Source organism: Lonchura striata, chromosome 9, assembly GCF_046129695.1.
Source record: "Lonchura striata isolate bLonStr1 chromosome 9, bLonStr1.mat, whole genome shotgun sequence".
NCBI lineage: Eukaryota > Metazoa > Chordata > Aves > Passeriformes > Estrildidae > Lonchura > Lonchura striata.
This window is the reverse complement of record NC_134611.1, coordinates 20,200,261-20,219,552: the sequence shown is the minus strand read 5'-3', so window position 1 is coordinate 20,219,552 and position 19,292 is coordinate 20,200,261. Positions and strand designations below refer to the sequence as shown.

Here is a 19,292-nt window from a genome sequence, read left to right as displayed (position 1 = left end):
ATCCTAAAAATAAATAACAGATTAAATTGAGCATAAACAGATAAATTGTAATGTATTATATATGTAAAAATGGACCATGTTTCACCAAGGCAGTAAATCATAAGCAATAAGATTTTTTTTTTTTTAATCACAGATATGCTGGAATCAAAGCATATATTAACATGCATCCCTAGCCTTCTATGTAGCTTACTTTAAACAATAACAAAAACTGCCTGAAGAACACTTTCTTCCTGCTAAAAACCCAATAAATCAGCTAGTAATTCAAGTCATAGTTAACTTTCAATTTAATTTTTTTTTATTTCAAGATTTTATAAAAACTAACATACTAAAAATGCTTCTGACAACTGAAACCTGCTGCCTCACTTAACTATCCGTTTACATTCCTTTTTTACCCTTTATGTTGTTCTCTCTGCCTCTTCAAATTGTTTTAAGACATTTTGTGAAATATTTCAGGAATGAAAAAATCCTGAGTATATCCTAACAACCATGGAGAACTAACTCAACAACTGCTTTAGAATCTGCCAGATACTCCATTTTGTCCAACACTGAATTCAGATTCCTCCCTGGAGAAAGTTAAAGCTGTCAGACCGTTTCAAGCAGGGTGGCAGAGGCTGCAGTGCCTACTCAAGGCACTGACAGCATTTAGGAGCTCAACAGAGCTGGTTTGTGTGAAAGAGAGAAGTGCTGGAAAAAGTCAGTGATTGTCCTTGTTGAAGGACAGCAGTGTAAACATCACCTGATCTGTTCCAGGGTCCTGAATCCTCAGCTGGGTACAGAGAACATAAAGTCATTGTGCCATCAGAGAAATAATATTAATAATATTAGCCAGCATTTTCTATGACCAGATTTTAAAGTGATTTCTTCTCCTATTTGCAAAGCAATACAAACACTGTTCAGCATCAATCTGGGCATGGATATGCAGGAGTCTAAGAGAGGATTATGTATTTTAAAAAAATCAGAAGCCATTATATCTATGAACTGGCTGACCATCAGGGATTCCTGAGCAAGCATTGTACAGAAAGTGGAGACTCAGGTACACAAAGAGACTCAGAAACAACCAACAAAACCTCTTTCAGTTCAACTTCTACAAGAAAAACAAGAGTGTTTTTATAGATATAAACATATCTATTGAAGCATAAGGCTGGTGATTATAGGTTAAAAGGCAAAATACTGGGTTTGTGCACTTGTCTGGTCAGTTTTATTCTCAAGGGCTGCCTTTTTTTCATTCTGGTATCCTCTTATAATAACATGTTCTGTAATATATTAATAGTAGGTTTAGCAAAATCTTATACAGAAAGGCTTATAATCAATACTGACATTTCCCCAAGTGATGAAGCAGCATATCGGCAACAAAATGCAATGTTCACAATCCCTATTTCAGCACATACCTGAAACCTTGCTGCTCTGCTCAAGATTCCCGTGGAATTCTTCAGCCTGCTGAGGGTGCTGTTCATCACAGGGAGACTTCAACACCGTCTCCATCACAAAACAAGTCTCAAGTGAAAAAAAATACAAGACTTCGAGGGCCACTTCTGGACACCTGGGGGAGCAAGCATATCTGGTAAGACACTTCCTAGCCCTGCAGTCAGTTCCTGAGATGAGATTTAGGGGAGTCTGAGGAGTTCCTCTGTGCAAACTAAAAGAAAGTGTACCCACCATCCAAGTGAAACAGTAAACCAGTAAAGCAATGAGGATGGGGGTGGGAAGGAAGACTGCAGGATACGCTTAAATACAACTGATTTTCATCTCTCATGTTTCCTCATTCACATTAAACATTGTCTTTTCCCTAAAGTTTGCTTTGAAAGGCTGATGTACACAGAAATAGCTGCACTGCACACTGCAAAAGCTATAGAAAGTCAGAAAGATTGAAAGAAAGTATAAGAGAAAAAAATATCTTCTCCATAAGAGAGATCTCTCCCTCCTAGATAAATTCAACAAAATATAATTGTTCATTGCCCTCCCACCACAAGAAAAATAGAACATGCTTATTTTGAAATGCTTCTTCCCAAATCTTGGAAACACCACATAAAACTATGAACTAGTGAAGTCCACTAAAACTGTACAATCCAAAAAAAAAAAAAAAAAAAACCAACAAAAAAACCCCCACAAAACCAAAAAAACCTGATAATTGTTTTTCAGGAGCAAAAGAGTGGCAGGGACTTCCAGGGCAGAACAACCAGTGATAAATGAGCCTGGAAGCAGCAGCTCTTAACAGTTACTCAAAACTAGTTCTATTCAAAAGCCTTCCCTCCTTGTCAGTATGCTAAACCTTTATAGATCTGGATGAACTTTTCCACGTGGGGGAAACAAATTCTGAAAAACTCCTGATGCAAGGATTCATCTGTTTCAGCTATGGAGCCAGAAATACATTTTGTCCCCAAAGAATTTGAGCTGCCTTTACGCTGTCATCCTTGTGTAACAACAGGGACAAGAGGCAGGAGCCGTCTTTCTCGAGCCCCGTTTTTTGCGGGAGGTTTGGTGGAGAGGGACTTGGACAGCGCTGGAACGCGACTGGAGCCGGTGCTGATCTCTCACAGGCAGGCACTCCCGCTGCTAGGGTGAGGAGGCAGATCAGATACCCCTGTTCCGAGCGGGCAGCACCATGGCCCCAGCAGCAGCACAAGGGCTGCACACACTGATACAGAACAGCCGCCGGCTACAGGCGAGCCAGAGCCGTCCCGCAGCCAAAGCCCCGTGCGCGCTGCTGGTGTCACCAGGGCCACACAGAGCGGCAACGCGCCGAGCCCGCCACTGCCCCTACGGGACAGCGCCCGCCAGCGGGGCCCCGGCCCAAGCGCACACCGCGGCCTTCCCCGGCGGCCCGGGGCTCACGGGCTACAGACGGGCCCTGCGGCTCCCGCGTGGAGCCGTCACTCGGCTCCACCCCGGCCGGGCGGGCAGCCGCCGCTGGGGGTTGGCGGGCACTGAGGGGCGGAGGGCGCGCGGAGCGGGGACCCCCAGAGGAGCGGGCCGGGCCGGGCCGGGCCCCGGGGCGGCATGAGGGAGAGGGAGGGGAAGGAGCGGGGACACGCGCGCGCGGACGGGCACTCACGCGGGCACCGGCGCGCGCCGGGGTTTTGCTTTTTGCTGCCGCCGCCGCCTTTCGCGCCCGCGCGCCGCCGCCAATCCCGGCCCTCGGCGGAAGCGGCGGCCCCGGCCAATGGCGGCGCCGGGCGGGGAAGGGCGCGCTGCCATTGGCTGGAGCGGCGGGGCCCGCGCGCAGCGGCGCGGGGCGCGGCCTGTGCCGCCGGGACTGCCCCGCGCGGGACTGCCCCGCCCGCCGCGCTCCGGGCCCCACGGTGGTGTTCGTCCCTTAGACTTCGTGTCCTACGTGTGGTTGTTGCGAAACAGCCCAAGCCCCCGGTAAATTCTTGCGCTATAAATCTAGTCAAACGTCCCAGAGGCCAAGGAATGGCTCCACCTACGCCATTGTAACGGGGGAACGGCTTGGCTTGCAGCTCTGCCGTACTGCCTGAATACACAACAAAAAGGATCGCACAGAATTCAACATTAAATTTCCGTCTTGGCTCCGGTCAGGGCTGTAGCTGCTGTCCAGCAATGAGTAGGATTTGGAAGAACTATTGAAACTATTCAGTGTAAGGTTACCTGATGTTTGGAGTAGTTGGATTTTATTGAAACTAATGCAGTTGTATGTTTGTAAATGAAATAATTTAGCACTTCTTGTCTATTACCCATTTTTGGTCAATATTTCTTCTTTTTTTAAAGACAAAATAATATTACTGTTGTTGAAGAGTAGCTCCACTGCACTTGATAATGCATAAATCTCTTGTTCACTAGAATATGAACCAAAATAATCTTGTTTATTGAATATTTCAGGCAGAGATCTGTAAACGCAGCCCTTGGTAAATAACAGCTAAGCCTGGGGTTGTCAAAGTTTGCAAGGGTTCTAGCTTGGCTTTACCTGCTATAAAGCTGTACTTGGGTTAACAAATTGTCAAATGCAGAAACAGGGTCTACCACTTTTGTTAAGTTGTGCTTCCTATTATACATTTTAGAAGGAGGACGTTGAGATGAGCAGGTTTTGGTTTGATGTGTGGGTTCTTCTTTTCTAAGAGTTGTTCTCATTTGCACTTTCTGTTTAGGGCTCTAAGAAGTCAGTACTGCACCTTGAGATTTAGTGAAGTGTGCCAGCTCAATAATTTCAGTTAAGTGTGACTGTATTTAAAAGCAGATTATACCAAACATTAATAAAATGAGGTATAATGACAAAATAAAGGAGGCCAAATTCTGTTTGTTCTTATATCCACTTACAGAAGTTCAGAGGGCATCATAAGCTTTCATGAGTGCAGGTTTGTCCTAGTGCTTATGACAAGCAACATCATTCTAAATTAACCTCTTGGGACAATCTTACCTACAGCCATTTCTGAATACTGTTGAACCAGGAATTCTATTTGCCAGTTAATACTTGCAAAATAGCTGCTGATTATTTACAGGTTGCATACTTAGCTCTGCTGCCTCCTGGCCAGGTCAAAGTTTAATCCAACTTCCTTGGCCTCCCTGCCTTGGAGTTGCCCTCATGTGGAATACCAAATCACCTCCCTTTCTGTACAGCTCCTGTTATAGGCACTTCTCTGTCAGTCATACTCGGACCAGCTTCCTCCTCATCACTTCAGTTGCACTTTCACACAGCAAGAAATCTGCTTTCTTTATATCTTCTTATCAAGACCCTGTCTAGCTGTGGTTTCTTTCCCTGCAATGTCTCAATTTATCTTGGTTTCAACACCTAAAATTATTTTCATTTAGACCCAGGTAATTTATCTAGCTTGATCATTAGCTCCTCTCAATTTTCTCCTTTCTTATTGATTCAAATATGTTGTGCTCTCTCATGTCATCCTTCTAGTGATTCTGGTTCTCTATCATATCAAAATGTTTTTTTTGTTCCCATGAGCATAACTGGCCTTTATACTATAATCTCATACTGTTTCTTAATTTATTGCTCCACTCTTTTTAGCCTACCAGAAATTCCAGCCTTGATGCTTGCCTTCATTTATGTCTTTTTACCTTCTTCTTTCTCCTCTGTTTAAGGAGGAAGTTAAGTCAAATTGGATATTACTCTTCTTATATCTTCTCAAAAGTTACCTCTTAATCAATTTTTTTCTCCATGTACATCTTCACAGGAGAGAAATCAATTATATGTGCCATTTCCACTCTTATTTTCTCAGTACTTGCTTAAGTACCTTATTTAGCTTATTTTGCTCTATTTTGATTGATTATAGAAAAAGTAAAGCTTCTGCTCTGCATCTGCACAGCTTCTGTGCCTTTGCTGTAACATCAGACACTCTCTTTGCTGTTGGCTTGGATAAGCAGAAACTCCTTGTTCACTCGTGGGGCAGAGAAGGCTCCATCTTCTCATTCAACACTGAGCATCCAGCTCCAACCCTGCACCACAGCAGGAACTGCTCAGAAGGAAAGAGAAGAAATTGCATCAACTAAAAATGACAAAGTAGCACATCTAATGCTCTGTGAGCCAAACTGCTGCACTGCCTTCTCTTGTGGCTTTATCTCTAGGTTGGAAATGAAGGATGAGAAGCCAAATGACAAGCCAGGCCCATGCAGAATGTCCCCTCTGGCTGACAAGCAGTCGCCAAAACCCACATCTGGGAGCTCGCCAAGAAAGGATCCAAACATTGCTGTGTGATTGCATCCACTGCTGCCAGAATCTGCTGCTGAATCAAACTTTTCCTGTCTGCCGACAGGCCTAAAGGAATCTGTGCTGACACTAGAGCACATCTATTAACCACTTGCTAGGTCGATTAAACTAGAAGCCTCCCTGTTTGTGCCATCCTCCAGCCTTAGAAACACAATAAGCAAGATCCGGGAAGGTAATTGATGAATTGTATCCAGCACAAACAGAGGCAGGAGATCCTTAACATCCCCTTGCTGCCAAGAATATCTGTTCATAAATTAGAAACTTAGAATTCGAAGTCAGAAGCTATTTAGAAATAAGCAAATAAAAGCAGTTGTTGCCCTGTCAGTATTAGAAGTATACATTTATAAATATAGACAAAATTCAATTTTAATGACAGTAAAAACTGTTAAATGTACTATTCAGTTTTCATTAGCCTAAATGGCACGTGCTTTCCTACTTCTAATTACTCTTTGTTAGCAATATGAGTCTATGGCAAAAGTTTGCTCTCTTTGGCACCAGGTTGAGACACATATCTTCATGCTATTGTGCCCTTTAGGAATACTGTCAAATTCAATTATTCAGGACTCATGAGTCTTGCACTAACATGAAGAGATTGATTTGAAAACCATGGGACTAAAGTCCTTTTTTCTGTTTTTCAATTTCCATTTCTTAACCAGGAAAACTGAGATTGCCAGCTTTGCTCTCACATGCAGATGAGTGCAGCCCTAGAGTAATACACTCAGATGCGCCAGTGACTGTCTCTGCCAGCATTTTCTGATCAGCTATATCTGAAATATCAGGAATTGTTATGGTGTCAGAAAACATACCAAAATAACAGTCTCTACAGCCTATTTAAATGCAGTTAAAAATAGATATAAAAATTACTTCAGGTAAAGACAGAGGAATTTTATAAACTGGGTTTCATTCAAAGTATGTTTTAATAAAATCTATTGATATATACCTAATAAGGAATGTAGGCTCTCCTACACATTGGAAAAGTTGAAAAAGGCCAGGCTGAGTAAGCTGATGAATTTGCTGTAGCACAAAGGATTTTTTTTTTTTTTTTTTGCCTGTAGCAAACCTTGACTTGCAGGCAGAGCACAGCTGTTAATGGTAACAATTTTTACCTGTATGTGTAAAGTGCATGGCCCACTGGTGTGTACAGTTCTGATGCTCACATTGCAAGATGGATACTGAAAAAACAAAGTGAGTATAGAGAAGAGCTAGAGAATGATCAGGAGTCAGAGAAAATGTCATGTAATTGAAGAACTAAAAACCTTAACTTACCCAATGAATCAAAAAGATTGAAAGGTGAGTTGATAACTGTATACATAAATGCACAAAAAGAATGTTGAATGTAAGGGACATTTGAACCTACCAGACTGAAATAAGAAGTAATAATGTCTAGTAACTGGAATCAAGCAAAATAAATAATTTTCAGCATCTAGTTCAGTACTGACAATAAGTATTCCTTGGACTAGTTAAGGGCCATCATTGATTACTTGGCTTTGGGTGTCTTCAGATTGAGACCCAATGCCTCCCTGGCAAACACAGGCTAGCCAAACACAGGCTGTGTTGTGTTTGAGTATAGCAGCTTTAGTTCAGGGTTTAATACACTTCCCTGTAATTTACAGATCACATTATATACTCCCATAGTCTCCTTTAGCCTTTATAAATAAATTTCTGTACTTTGTAAACTCTCCAAAACATCTATAAATGATTATTTTCCTCCTACCACCCCAAGTTAACTTTACTTTCCATGTGTGCTTTATCTGTATATGACTATTTTGTCCCACTTGCACAGCACTGTGGCTGGGAAAATATCACTGACAGATTGAGGAGGCATTCACTCCTTGTCTCAGCTGCTGAGACTGCACCTCTCTGAGAAGTCTCTTTTGTAGTGTCATGGCCCTCACTTTTATTTGACCTCTAGGAGAATGTGCTTCCTCCAGTTCAGCTCTCTCTATAGCTGGTCTAGGTTGTGCTTCAAAGATTTTTCAACCTTTAAAAGAAAACAAAATCAAAGCTTTCCTCAGCAGCAACAGTCCACTTGAAGCCATTCAGGTGTTCTTATAATTGCAGCAGCTTCTGTAATTGCTTACACCTAACAGGAATATTTGTCTTGGCCAAACTGGTACCTGTGTAACTAAGAGCAAATCTGACATCCTATGTGTATTAACTGTGTGGTTTTCCTTTTCTCATGTTGTATATTGTCTCTTTGAATGTAGAGCTACAATTTTCTTTGTTGTTCTTTATATTTTATCAACACACAAGTATTTCTTCATGGTTAAATAAGAGATTCTGGTCTCCTAGTAGATATGTAGATAACACTGTGTTTTTGCTCTAGTAGCTGACATAAGGCTGAATGTGGTAACCTCACTTACTGAATGATTGTGTTGTCATTAGGAATACTCACACATGTAAAATGAGTAGAACTTGGCCCTTTGGTCATATTTTTGTAATAAAAGATAAAATGAGATTTTTAGGAAACTGCAACTTATGACCATAATATTTATGAGGCTGTCAAGACTGCACTGTAAAAATTCATATTATTTAATTCTTCACTCTGACACTAAAGTATCATTTCATTTATATGCAAATAGGAATATGCCGTTTCTTCACTGAAGAAGCTGTTTGAATTATTCAGATTTTATTAATAAAGCTTCATAAATAAGTATTTTTTCTACTCAATTGCTAGTGGCCAAGGGAGAGAATCTATTTATCAGACTTTGTTATTAGGAGCTTCATAACAAAATATGAAGATTTATGGAGTACATAATTAGATATTATGTGATTCTAATGGAAACACTGGGTTATCCAGATGAAATACTGTTTTCTTTATTCATTTCTCCTTTGCAGAGGCACTTTCTAGAAAATGGACAAAACTTGTCCCCATCACTAGGTTTCAAGAAATGCCGATGAAAGGCAGAAAATTTAATACCTTTTTTTTAACATACACACTGAAACAATTTTAAGTAAAAGAAGGTGCCTAAGGAAGACTATAAAGAATACCAGGGAGAAGCAGGTGGAGAAAATGCCTCCTCTGGGCAGAGGTGCTGGGTTGTGTGCTGCTGTTAGCAGCACGTGCTAGGTAGATAAGTGAGTTTGTGAGTGTGTATAAATGGGCAGGATCCTGATTTAGATAACCCAACCACAGAGGCAAAGGATATTCTGAAAATTTTAAACTCTGCATAGTCACTGTGGATATAATTATGGTCAGAACAAAACTTAATAATGTATATTAATTCCAGCCCTTTAACACGTGACCAGGTGTTTTGAATGAGAAAATTCCTAAAAAAATATACACTTTTCATGCTAGCTTGTATAACCACTTATTTTATTTCTATAGCATTGAATAAGACCTGAAAACACTATGCCTAAAGTAGTTATTGCATTAATTTTTGAGTAATAACTATATAACTTTCTGGAGTTTAATTAAAAAGAAAAATCTCAATACAGTAATGATGAGCCTGGTCAGCCCCACCTGGGGCCTCTCCCCACCCTGCCCACCTCCCTATTTCAGCCCAGCCTGGGCTCACTGCCTTGGGTTTTGGTGATGTTCAGTCCTTCTCTTTTGCTCCCTCCAGCCCTGCTTTGTTGTGGGCTGATGTCCTGGGCTGTCCCTGTGCCCAGGGAGGTGACAGAGGGCTGTGGGGGTATCTCTTCCCTGCCCTACTCAGGTCCTGCCCACACTGGTGATCCCTCCCAGCATTCCAAGATTATACTATGCCTAGATTATTATAGGTGAATTTTACTGAGGAAGAAATGCCCCCCTTGATTCTCCTTTACTCCTGTCCTTCAGAGCAAAGATGTTCAGCAGAGACTCTCCATGGAAGCCTTCCAGAGCAGGTAGGTTTTGACCCAGGTGTTTCCAGCCTGGCAGCTCTCTTTGCACATAACTTTATGTGCTGCTGGTTCAGACTCCAAGGTTCTTTGGCCAAAGGAAGCAAATACAGAAATTTAAATTAGTTGCTACATATCCTAGTCTGGGCAACTAGGCAACCTAACTTTTAGGCTCTCACAGCCCAGCAGTAAATTGGAAGAATTCCTTGCTCTGGACTGTGATATACTTGTAACTTTCTCCTGTTACCACTTCAATTTTTCCTTGGGGCAGAAACACTAAAATCTGAGAAAAAATATTGGTTTCTTGTAATCTCTCATACTGAAAGTAATTATATTTCCAAGTCGGCTGCCTCCAGTGCTACTGCAGTGCTTGCCAGCTACTGTCAGAATAACAGTACTGAATTTGAATATAGAGCCTTTTTTCAGTTGTTTTTTGCTTTGGCTTGTTTTCCTTTTCACTGAGAGGATAACATGCCTTAGAAAGGCTTTATTTTAAGTGTGTACTGGTGCACTGCAGAACTTGTTCTATATTAAATTCCAAGGATGAATTCTCTTGTGAGTAGTTTGCTGTGACTTGACTGATTCATTTATTTTTAAAGACAAATGTCTGGGCTTTTTTTTTTTTTTTTTTTTTTTTTTTTTTACTGTCATCTACAGGTGATGAAGCGAAAATCAGTTTCATTATTATAGGAAAAACTATAATGAGGTGACTTTTCTAATGCCAGAATGAGGTGGTAACTTCTGTGGACTGGCAGAGGAACATGTTGAAGTTTACTGTGGCTTTGGCCCCATGTGACAGGCACAGCTCTGTGTCAGGATACAGCAGAAGGCTTTTCTCAAGCTCCAGCACAGGGAAGGCAAGGATGTGATCATGTGCAAAGGCAGTTCTGCTTCTCTTCCTCCCTGCATGGAAAAACATGCCATGTTTCTAGTCTACTGTGACCTCTGGCAAATAAGTGGGAGCCATGTTCTGCTTGTCATCAAGTTACGTGTTCAGGTGTCTCAGACAAGCTCTCTCCACACAGGTGAGGCAATAGACCAAATAGCATATATGGCTGCATCTGGGATAGACAGGACACTCACTTAAAAAGGAACTTTTCTGAGCCCTCAAGTGCCTCAGTCGTCTAATGTTCCTTTAAGTAAGAAACTCACCTAGAATATTTTATTATGTGACACTGCCGTGCCTGTATCTGGTTGCTTGCTTTCTGCTGTAATATGGTTTTTGTGGGGAGGCATATAGGACATTAGTTGTTCCAAAATTCCTCCTACACAACACCATTTCTGGAGTTTGTGGATCCCTTACATATCCTCAGTGAGGAAACATTTTAGTGCTGTAATTTGGTGTGAGCATGCTCCAAATAGTGGGGTTTGCTGCACATGAGCTTTCCAGGGAGACTTTTGGTGACTACATTCTGGTTTTAATTGTTTTTCACTCTGTGGTATGCAAGCCACAGGACCATATGGTACAGCCACAGAAATATGTGTGCTCATTATGAAACTGCTTCCTATTACAGCTACAAAATATGGAAACTATGAGTTAAATTGATGAAAAGTTATGTCACTATTCAAGAAAGCAGCAAGCCCAAAACACTTACATGTGAGATGTTGTCTAATAGGCATTTCTAAAATATCTAATGCTAAGAAGAAAACTGAAAATTAATTTAATTCACAAGTAGCACAGGGAATACTCCAGATATTTTGCCTGAGAACAGATTTTCTACTAGCATTCCCTGAAAGGGGCAATGATTGCTGTTCATATTTTGCCCATAGGAGCTGTCAGCTACCTAGTAACTAATACATGTATTCAACAAACATGGGGTGTGGAAATGCCCATGGTTTTGGTACAAATGTGCTAGCAAACTGACTTTTATACAAGTCCATGGCATTCTCAGACGTTGCTCTCTGTCACTGAAATCTCTCATATTCTCATTTGACCCTCTGTTAACTGAAATTTGTATCAAAGTACGAGGAGCACTCAGAAACAGGTATTATCATATGAATTTTGAAAACAAATGGGAAAGCAATTGGAGTGGATGGAAGGAGTGAGAAAAGGATTTTTTACAGATAGCAGAGGCAGTTTTGTGAACAATGCTGGTAAAACTCTAACAAAGGACAGAACAGACTGGAGCCAGGTGTGCTTAATGATGGAGTGAGAACTCACAGGACCATTACAGGGCTTATTTGGAGTGGCTGGGGAGAGCTGAAGTCTTCATGTTTGTTCTTCTAGCAAGGACTGTGAAGCTGTTGTGGAAACAACTTAGCAGGGTGTCTTCCTTCAGAGATTTGAGTAAGGGGAAGGAAATAAGGCAACTGTAATGCCTCCTTCCACTATGAACACTGCCTTTCATGCCAGAAGAAAGGTGTAGCCTCTCAGCCTTTCTGATCCCTATTATATTCAATATTTGTATAGCCACAGGCTTTGTGTCCTAACCATTCCCTCTCAACTCAGAAAACTCAATTTCCTCTTATTTTTATCCAAAATACATCCTTTGGGCACAGTTAGGGGTATTGTGTTGAAGATGGTCTGTTTATCCCAGGGCATTCTTGCATAGCACTGGCCAAGGGACCTTATTCTCTGCTGACTTTATCTGCATTTGCATATATACAATGCAAACAAAGCTGTGTTTAACAGTTTTAGCTGATGGCATTCGGTATCCACACAGCTCTGATGAAAGTTACTTCCTAAGGAGAGCTGGAATGAAAAGTCCAGCCTTAGTTGAAAAGGTAGTCTGGAGAAAATCCATGGAGGAAAACAAGGAGAGACATTTTTTAACAGATACTGCAAACAATGAAGAGCTGGTAGGGATAGCTGAAGATGAAAACTGACATAATTTTACATTAAAATTGGCCTTTAGAGGATTAATTTTAATGTTTCTGCAGGGTGCTTATACTGAGAAACATTAAGGTCAAAATACAAGTATTTCAAATTAGGAAAGCAAACAGCTTGGATGATAGCTTGAAATGATAAGATTTCTTAATGGGAGACTTCAGTGAGGATGAAATTACGGTAAAAAATAGATAGCTAAAGCAATGAGAGCAGTAATGTGCAGCCACAGGAGAATTGGGGTGTGGAAGAAAGCCAGGGTCAAGGATGAAGTCAGCATCCCAGCCAGCAGGGACAGCCAGTAGGTCAGGCTAGAGCAAACAAGGGAGGGAGCAGCACATGCATAATAAATGTGATAGGCAGGGCCAAATCCTGCCCAAGCCCACATCAGTGCAACTTCAATGGCTGAAACCTCTTAACACAATGTCACTTCCAATATGATCTAACAACATACATGCAGGCTTGTATTTAAATCAGTGCACAAGGCTAGATTTTCCAGTCTCCTATGCCGTTTGCAGGCAATTGTAACTTCATTGTTCCAGTGCTATTACTACTGGGGTCTTAGATACTGCTGAATTTCTTATCTAGTGTATCTTCTATGAGTAAAAATTCACCTGTTTCTGGCCTTCTGTTTTAGCAAGACTGAATTCTTCAAGTTAAAAGATGATTTTAGGAAAACATGCTGTTATACACTATTTCTTGAACAGTATACTATTTTATTCAGCTTTAAAAACTGATTTGTTTGTGCTTCTATGCACTGATCCTCTTTTTAAAAAAATAGAGGTTAGGGGTTTTTTGTGGTGTTTGTTTGTTTTTTGCTACGCTGCTGGTATTCATGCTTCCCATATTTTGGCATCAGTGGTTTAAAAAAAGGTGATAAAGAAGAGAATCAGCTCCCAGAATTAATGAGCTGGAAAACTGACTCTGAAACACATTTCTTGTAATATCTTTTATTCTTGTAGCATTTATATTATTTTTGAAGTTGTCACTGATGTGAGAAGAGTTATTTTCATCTAGCACTTAGTTTTCCATACAAGTAAAACTGTGCCCACTTATCTGCAAGTATGCATGCACACAAGGATTTACTACTCTAAACCCAGAAGAAGTCTTATGTATTTATGGCTTTGTATTTATGTTTTTGAACTCTAGCTTTTAAAGCTCTGGTTCTTTTACTTTTGTTGTTTGGCAAAAAAAGAAACTAACCCCTATGGGTGATGTTACAAATAAAAATCAAAAAACTGAAACTCTGAAAGCCACCACATCCCTACCCCAAAACTCTAGGCTTTAGTTACTCTTTTTCATGCATACTTTCTCTTAAATTAGCATTATAGAGAAGACTGTATTTCCTCCTTGTTCCTCCCTGTGCCTGCTGCACTTTCCTCTCAAGAGCTGCCACCAGAGGAGCAGAGATTCACGGTCCCTGAGAGAAGGGTTCCACAGCTGCATGCAGGAGGAGGAGGAAAGGCACACGGGAAAATCTGCGCTGTGCCCGGCTGGCAGCATCCCTGGCAGAGCTGTGCAGCATCCCGGTGGGCACAGGGAGCCCCCTGCAGACGGTAGCACCGGGCCCTCGCACCAGAGCGGTTTGTGGAAGAGAAGTGTGATACTGAAAGGAGAGTAATACCTATATCACTTAAGGCATCTAGTTTGAAATATTAAAAAGGAGGACAGAACTGTGGTAAGGAGAGTTCTTTTAGAAAATTGCCTGTGGACTGTGTTTTAATGTACTGAAGCTGTTCCCTTAAGCTATTTTACACAATACCCAGTTTTCTTGACTTTCAGAAGTACTAATGATTCAATGGATGCAGAATAACAGAAAGCTCCTGAACTCATCTCATACTCTCCTTCGCTGCCTTGAAGTCCTATTTTCAGCTAGTGGTTCAGAACTATAGAGCATTGCAAAGGGGCAAAAAACCCTCTGTGGTGTTAACTGATACCTTCTTTGAAAGAAATTAATTTTAAACCGACCAACTGGATGTATATGAATGAAATTTTATTTATTTTTCCTGAGAGCTGGTAGGTTACTAACATAGATGCTTGGTTTAACACAACAATTATAGTAATGAAATGCAGCATTGTCTTTTGTGTTTGGTATCAGGGTTTGTCCTCTCTTTTCCAATATTTCTGTAAATATTGCTTGAGGGTTCTTATGTTTAAAATAGAAATTACTTGAAATGGTAAATATGAACAGAAATAATGTAAGTAGCAAACCCCTGTCCTCAATTTAATATGAGGATAGTACTTTTATAATCGTCTCCAAACATATGGCAAACAATTCCTTGTATAATATCAAAATATAACCTAGAAATACTATTTTGTGCAAATTTCAGCTTTATAGGACTTAAGATACATGCTGCATACTGTCTAGCTATATAAATCATCAGAGGAAGGTTGGCTTGTTTTTATGAAAATAGCAAATAATGTTGCTGAGATTTTTCACTATTAATATAAAACTAGGAAAAATTTAGATCATGTAAAAATGTAACTGAAATTTTAAAAAATCCTGCACCTAAAAAAAAAAATCTCATTTTAATGCCTTTTTCTACAAGACTGAATGAATTAGTTCTGAATTAATTAGAAATTACTGAAGTACCGTTGAAGCGAAGCCACAATTTGCTGAATTTATAAGAAGAATATTCCACTTGAAGATAGCAACTTGGCCCAAGATTTTTATGGAAGTCTCAAAACAACTGGATATTTTAAAGCAGAAGTAGTCTTAAGTATTAGGATTTTACCAGGTTGAAAACTCTGTTTTCAACCTGCCTTAGGTGAAAATGTGCTGTTTTAATTCCTGTGTCATTTTAATTTCACTAGCTTTTACTTACCTGTCCTGTCAGCAATGGAAAGTGGTCTTAGTCTGGAGAACAGACTTCACTCTATTCTAGTCCACCATATTGTTTGAAATAGTCTTCAGCAGACAAAAAGGCAGTTTTAACAAATTAAAGCACAAATTCCTTAAACATCATCTTGAATCTGTACAAAATTGTCCAAATATAAAGACAAAGCCAACCAAACTGCCTAACATTAGCATCATGTATGGTAAAATCTCACACTGCAATTATGATGCCAGTAGGCTTCCCAGAAATCAACAAATGAATCACTAGTTATAACCATTAAAAATAAAGCTATGATTTACTATCAGAGAAGTGAGGTGGTAGTAACAGAGACATCAGTCTAAGTCATTGAATTTCCTTGCTTTTCAGTGATACATTGAAAAACTGTTTAATTGGTAAGAAAGCAATAATGCTAAAATGCTGATTTCAGGCTGCATGTGCTGCAGTGGTAGTTTCACAGGAGAAATTGTGCTGTCTTGTTCCCTAAAATAATTACTGTAGATTAGTTTATAGTCTTAGAATATGTGCTAGTACATGTGTGTGCTTGTGTTTCTGGACTTCCCATGTATGGGGGTCTCTGTTTCGTGCTGGAGGCATGTTTCATGCCCTCAGTATCAGATAAAAAGGACCAGGTGACACCCCAGCTGTGTTTCCAACCCTTGAAATAGTCACAATGCACACCCATGAGCTAAAGACAAATCCCCTTTAGTCTTTGGGAAACAGATGACATGAAGCGATAGTAACAGCCTTGATTAAAAGCTTGGAATACATTTGGAGAAATAGGAATTTACTTTTGAAACATGAAGTACCTGTAAGTAAATGTAACCAGATCTTTCTTTTGGTGCTGACCTAGGCAGGTGCTACAGAAGCTGGGGCTTCAGGGTCTAGATGCCCCTCCCAGGAGCCACAGCCACTCTTGGAGACTTTTCCTGTTTTTGTTGGTTGGTTTGGTGGGGTTTTTTTGGTTGGTTTTTTTTTTTTGTTTGGTTGGTTTTTTGTTTGTTTGTTTTTGAATAAACTTCCTCTGCTTTTCTGCTGTCTCCTGTTTTATTGCAGAGTTGTTCTTGTGGTGATGGATCTCCGCTCCATCAGGATAACTGCCTTGTGCCTCTGCTCTCTTCTGGCATCTGGAAAGCAGTGGCTGGAGCACCTTGCAGAGCTCTCAGCTCTGACTGGCAACATGATAAACATGTGCTCTAAAACTGCATGATTACTAGGCTTTGTCTTAACATTTTAGTGCATTTCTATTGCTCATGCTCCAGTTTTTAATTACTATTATTTTTAACAAATACTGTGCGTTTTAGTTAATTTTTGAGTTCTGTTAATGTATATTCTGTACCTTGTGCAGCACAAGTGATAAAGATTCTTCCCCATATATATATAGTATGAGGAACATCTTTTTCGTGATTTTTTTTTTTTTTTTTTGTTAGGAGGAGATTTATCCTAACACTTTGTTTTCCTTGGTACTCCTGCTGTTACCACTTCTATTGCCCAAGGAAATGTTTCTACCTCAAATCCCTCTGCTTCCACAGTCTATGCACAGACTGTGAATATAGTCCATAGGTCACACTTTGGAGAAAACAGAAGGGTGAAAGGAAAAGTAAAAGCTACAGGTCTCAAAAAGGGGGTGTCCTAGTGAACTTTAATGGCTTTTTGCATGGAGCAGCTCAGTTTGGGGATTCTTACAGCCTCCTTGGTCATGCCATTCTGGCTCTGCAGAGGTAGTCCGAAGAAAGAGCTAAAACAAGGTGACAAGATCTGGATTTCTGTATTTTTATTTTTATATAAAAATAAAAATACTGTCTGAATATCATGAGAATTTTATCTGTCAGCAACTTCTCAACAAAGAAAACAAGACTTTTCATGAAAAAAATTATTTTCACTTTGGGTATTTTGTAGTCAGCTTATGAAGACCAAATGGTAAAGTAATTTGCCTAGATGTGGCAAATCTACCTTGTTTAACAAGAAAGCACAACACTTAAATAAGTACAAAGAAGTTACGAATGGCTACTAAACGCTTGAAATTCACACTTTGTAACATTTAGCAATGCTAGAGCAATAGTTTAGGTTAGGCGGATGTTTTTTTGTGAGTTAGTATGATTTGCAGAAACATTCTGATAAGGCATGGGTTTTTAATCTTTAGTTTCTTTCATAATAAATTTAATAGTTTAAAGACCTATATAAAATCCACTCCTGCAATTCAATGTTATTAGCATGAGAACAATTTTTTGCTTTTAAATAGTGATTTGACTTTTTGGCTTTTCTTGCAAATGTGATCCAAACATCACTGATATCGCTAGAAATATTTTGCATATTTATAGTGGGTATTTGGTTCCCAAATATAGTGGGTTTAATTCCTTTGGGTTAAATAAACATTTGGACAAGAGAACAAATGGCTGTATTCTCTTGTAGCTAGGGGAACACAGTGATTTGATATTGGGGGGGCTCTCACAAGTCTAAGGTGGTCTTCCTGAGTCAAACAGTGGTATTGGAACATATGTGCTATTTCTACATAAGGTTTAATTATTCCATACAACATTAAGTGGTTTTACCCTCAAAGAGCTGGTGCAGGCTTGAATCACAAAACCCAATAATGGAGTAACTGGAGCTTTCACTCATGAGATGGGAGATGTGGGCTGAAATCACTTCACATAAAGGGAAAGTATCTCAAGTGAATACTACAATGCTGTTTGCTAGAATGAGAAGGGAGAACCCTACCATACATCATAATGCTGGGCTAGACTATTTAATAAATTCCCAAGTCCTCTTTCGAAATATATAAGAAGCCAGGGGTTTCAGTTTTCTACAGAATGTTCCAGCAGAAAACACACATACCACCTTCCAGAAGAAGACTCACAGAACTGTCAGACCATTATGACACCCTGAATTCTTCTGTAGATGAAGTCCAGTGATCATTCCATCTTTTCTTTGTGTATTTAAATGTATATATCCTCTTCTGAACATCATAACCCAAAATGTACCAGTAGGTCTGTATGGTCTGAATTAAAACATGAAAGAGTTGGTTAGTGAATAGCTGGACTAAATATGCAAATTACAAAGTTTTCTTTGAGGCTTTATATGAGAAGATGTTTTAAAAACTTTATCAATGTCAACATGTCAGACTGAATGTCTCTGTGAAATCTTGAAGCTGCTCTTTCATCTATGTTGTAAACACATCAACAAGTATGTAGAATGTCTTGACTTTGAAATGCTGTCACCTACTTTCTGTATCGTTGTCAGTAGTCAGCTTGTTATAAAAGTGTTTCATATCTAACTCTGTTTCTTTTGGTAGTGTGTCGACATACTGCATTTTTCAGCTGTGCTCCTTGCTACCTCTTTCATTTTTATCAAAAATTCTGTGTGACAGAAGTTTTTCTTTGCAACATGTTGATATCTCAGGTTCTCCACTGTCACCAAAGCAGTTGTGCTACTTTGAGGATAAGTTGAGTATGTGTAAACCATCTTCAGTGTTTTGTGCCAAAGTGCAGTGGGATTTTGTACTCAAATGTTTTTGTGATGATGAGAAGTCCCCAAGCTTCAGTCATTGTCTTTGCTTCTCAGTTTGGAAGTTTCCCAGAATGTGTTCTATTTAGTAACCCTGAGATGCTTGCCTGTTTGGAGTCCACAGTTTGCTTGGAACAAACCCATCTGTGATGGACGATTTCTTAAATGTGAGTGTACTCAGACATTCTATTCTGCTGTTTCTCATATAATTTTTTTTGTTTTGGTGTTTGTTTTCAGAACATATCAAAAAAATTGCCTCAAGTGCCCCAGCTGGAATGTGAACATCTGTATTTAGTTACTGCATTCCAAAATGTAAGACACTTGCTACTTAAAAATTTTGAATTATACTGTTTCACAAGGATTTTCAGTTCCAAAATACAATACTGCTGGAGTTTACAGTGGTACATTTTTGGTTGAGTTGGAAAAAAAATTCTGTTCAATGCCTTTGAGACTTGTGCAGTGGAATTGCATAGATTTGTACATGAGGGGCAGTGAGTCCATGGACTGTGATGAAGTACTGAACAGAACCATAGAATCCTTTAGGATGGAAAAGACTTTTGATATTATCGCGTCCAACTGTTAACTCAGCACTGCCAAGTCCACCACTAAACCATATCCCTCAGAACCAGATTTGCAG

General features: G+C 39.8%; 1 protein-coding gene and 1 long non-coding RNA gene across 4 annotated transcripts in view; one reads left to right on the top strand and one right to left on the bottom strand.

The window, feature by feature from the left end:
- CDC7 (cell division cycle 7) overlaps positions 1-1,482 on the bottom strand; it is a 15,151-nt gene extending 13,669 nt beyond the window's left edge. Inside the window, exon 1 of the mRNA XM_021526375.3 lies at positions 1,389-1,482. Coding sequence (XP_021382050.3) covers positions 1,389-1,482 — 94 coding nt within the window. The remainder of the gene's footprint in view (positions 1-1,388) is intronic.
- Positions 1-19,292, top strand: part of LOC144246765 (uncharacterized) — a 22,575-nt gene extending 3,283 nt beyond the window's left edge. Inside the window, exons 2-4 of one of the 3 annotated variants that reach the window (XR_013340461.1) lie at positions 1,382-1,561; positions 2,351-2,434; positions 16,208-16,383. This is a non-coding gene — a long non-coding RNA (uncharacterized LOC144246765). Of the gene's footprint in view, positions 1-1,381; positions 1,562-2,350; positions 2,435-16,207; positions 16,384-18,892 lie in introns of those variants that run through there. The other 2 variants (XR_013340463.1, XR_013340462.1) reach the window with 2 other exon arrangements.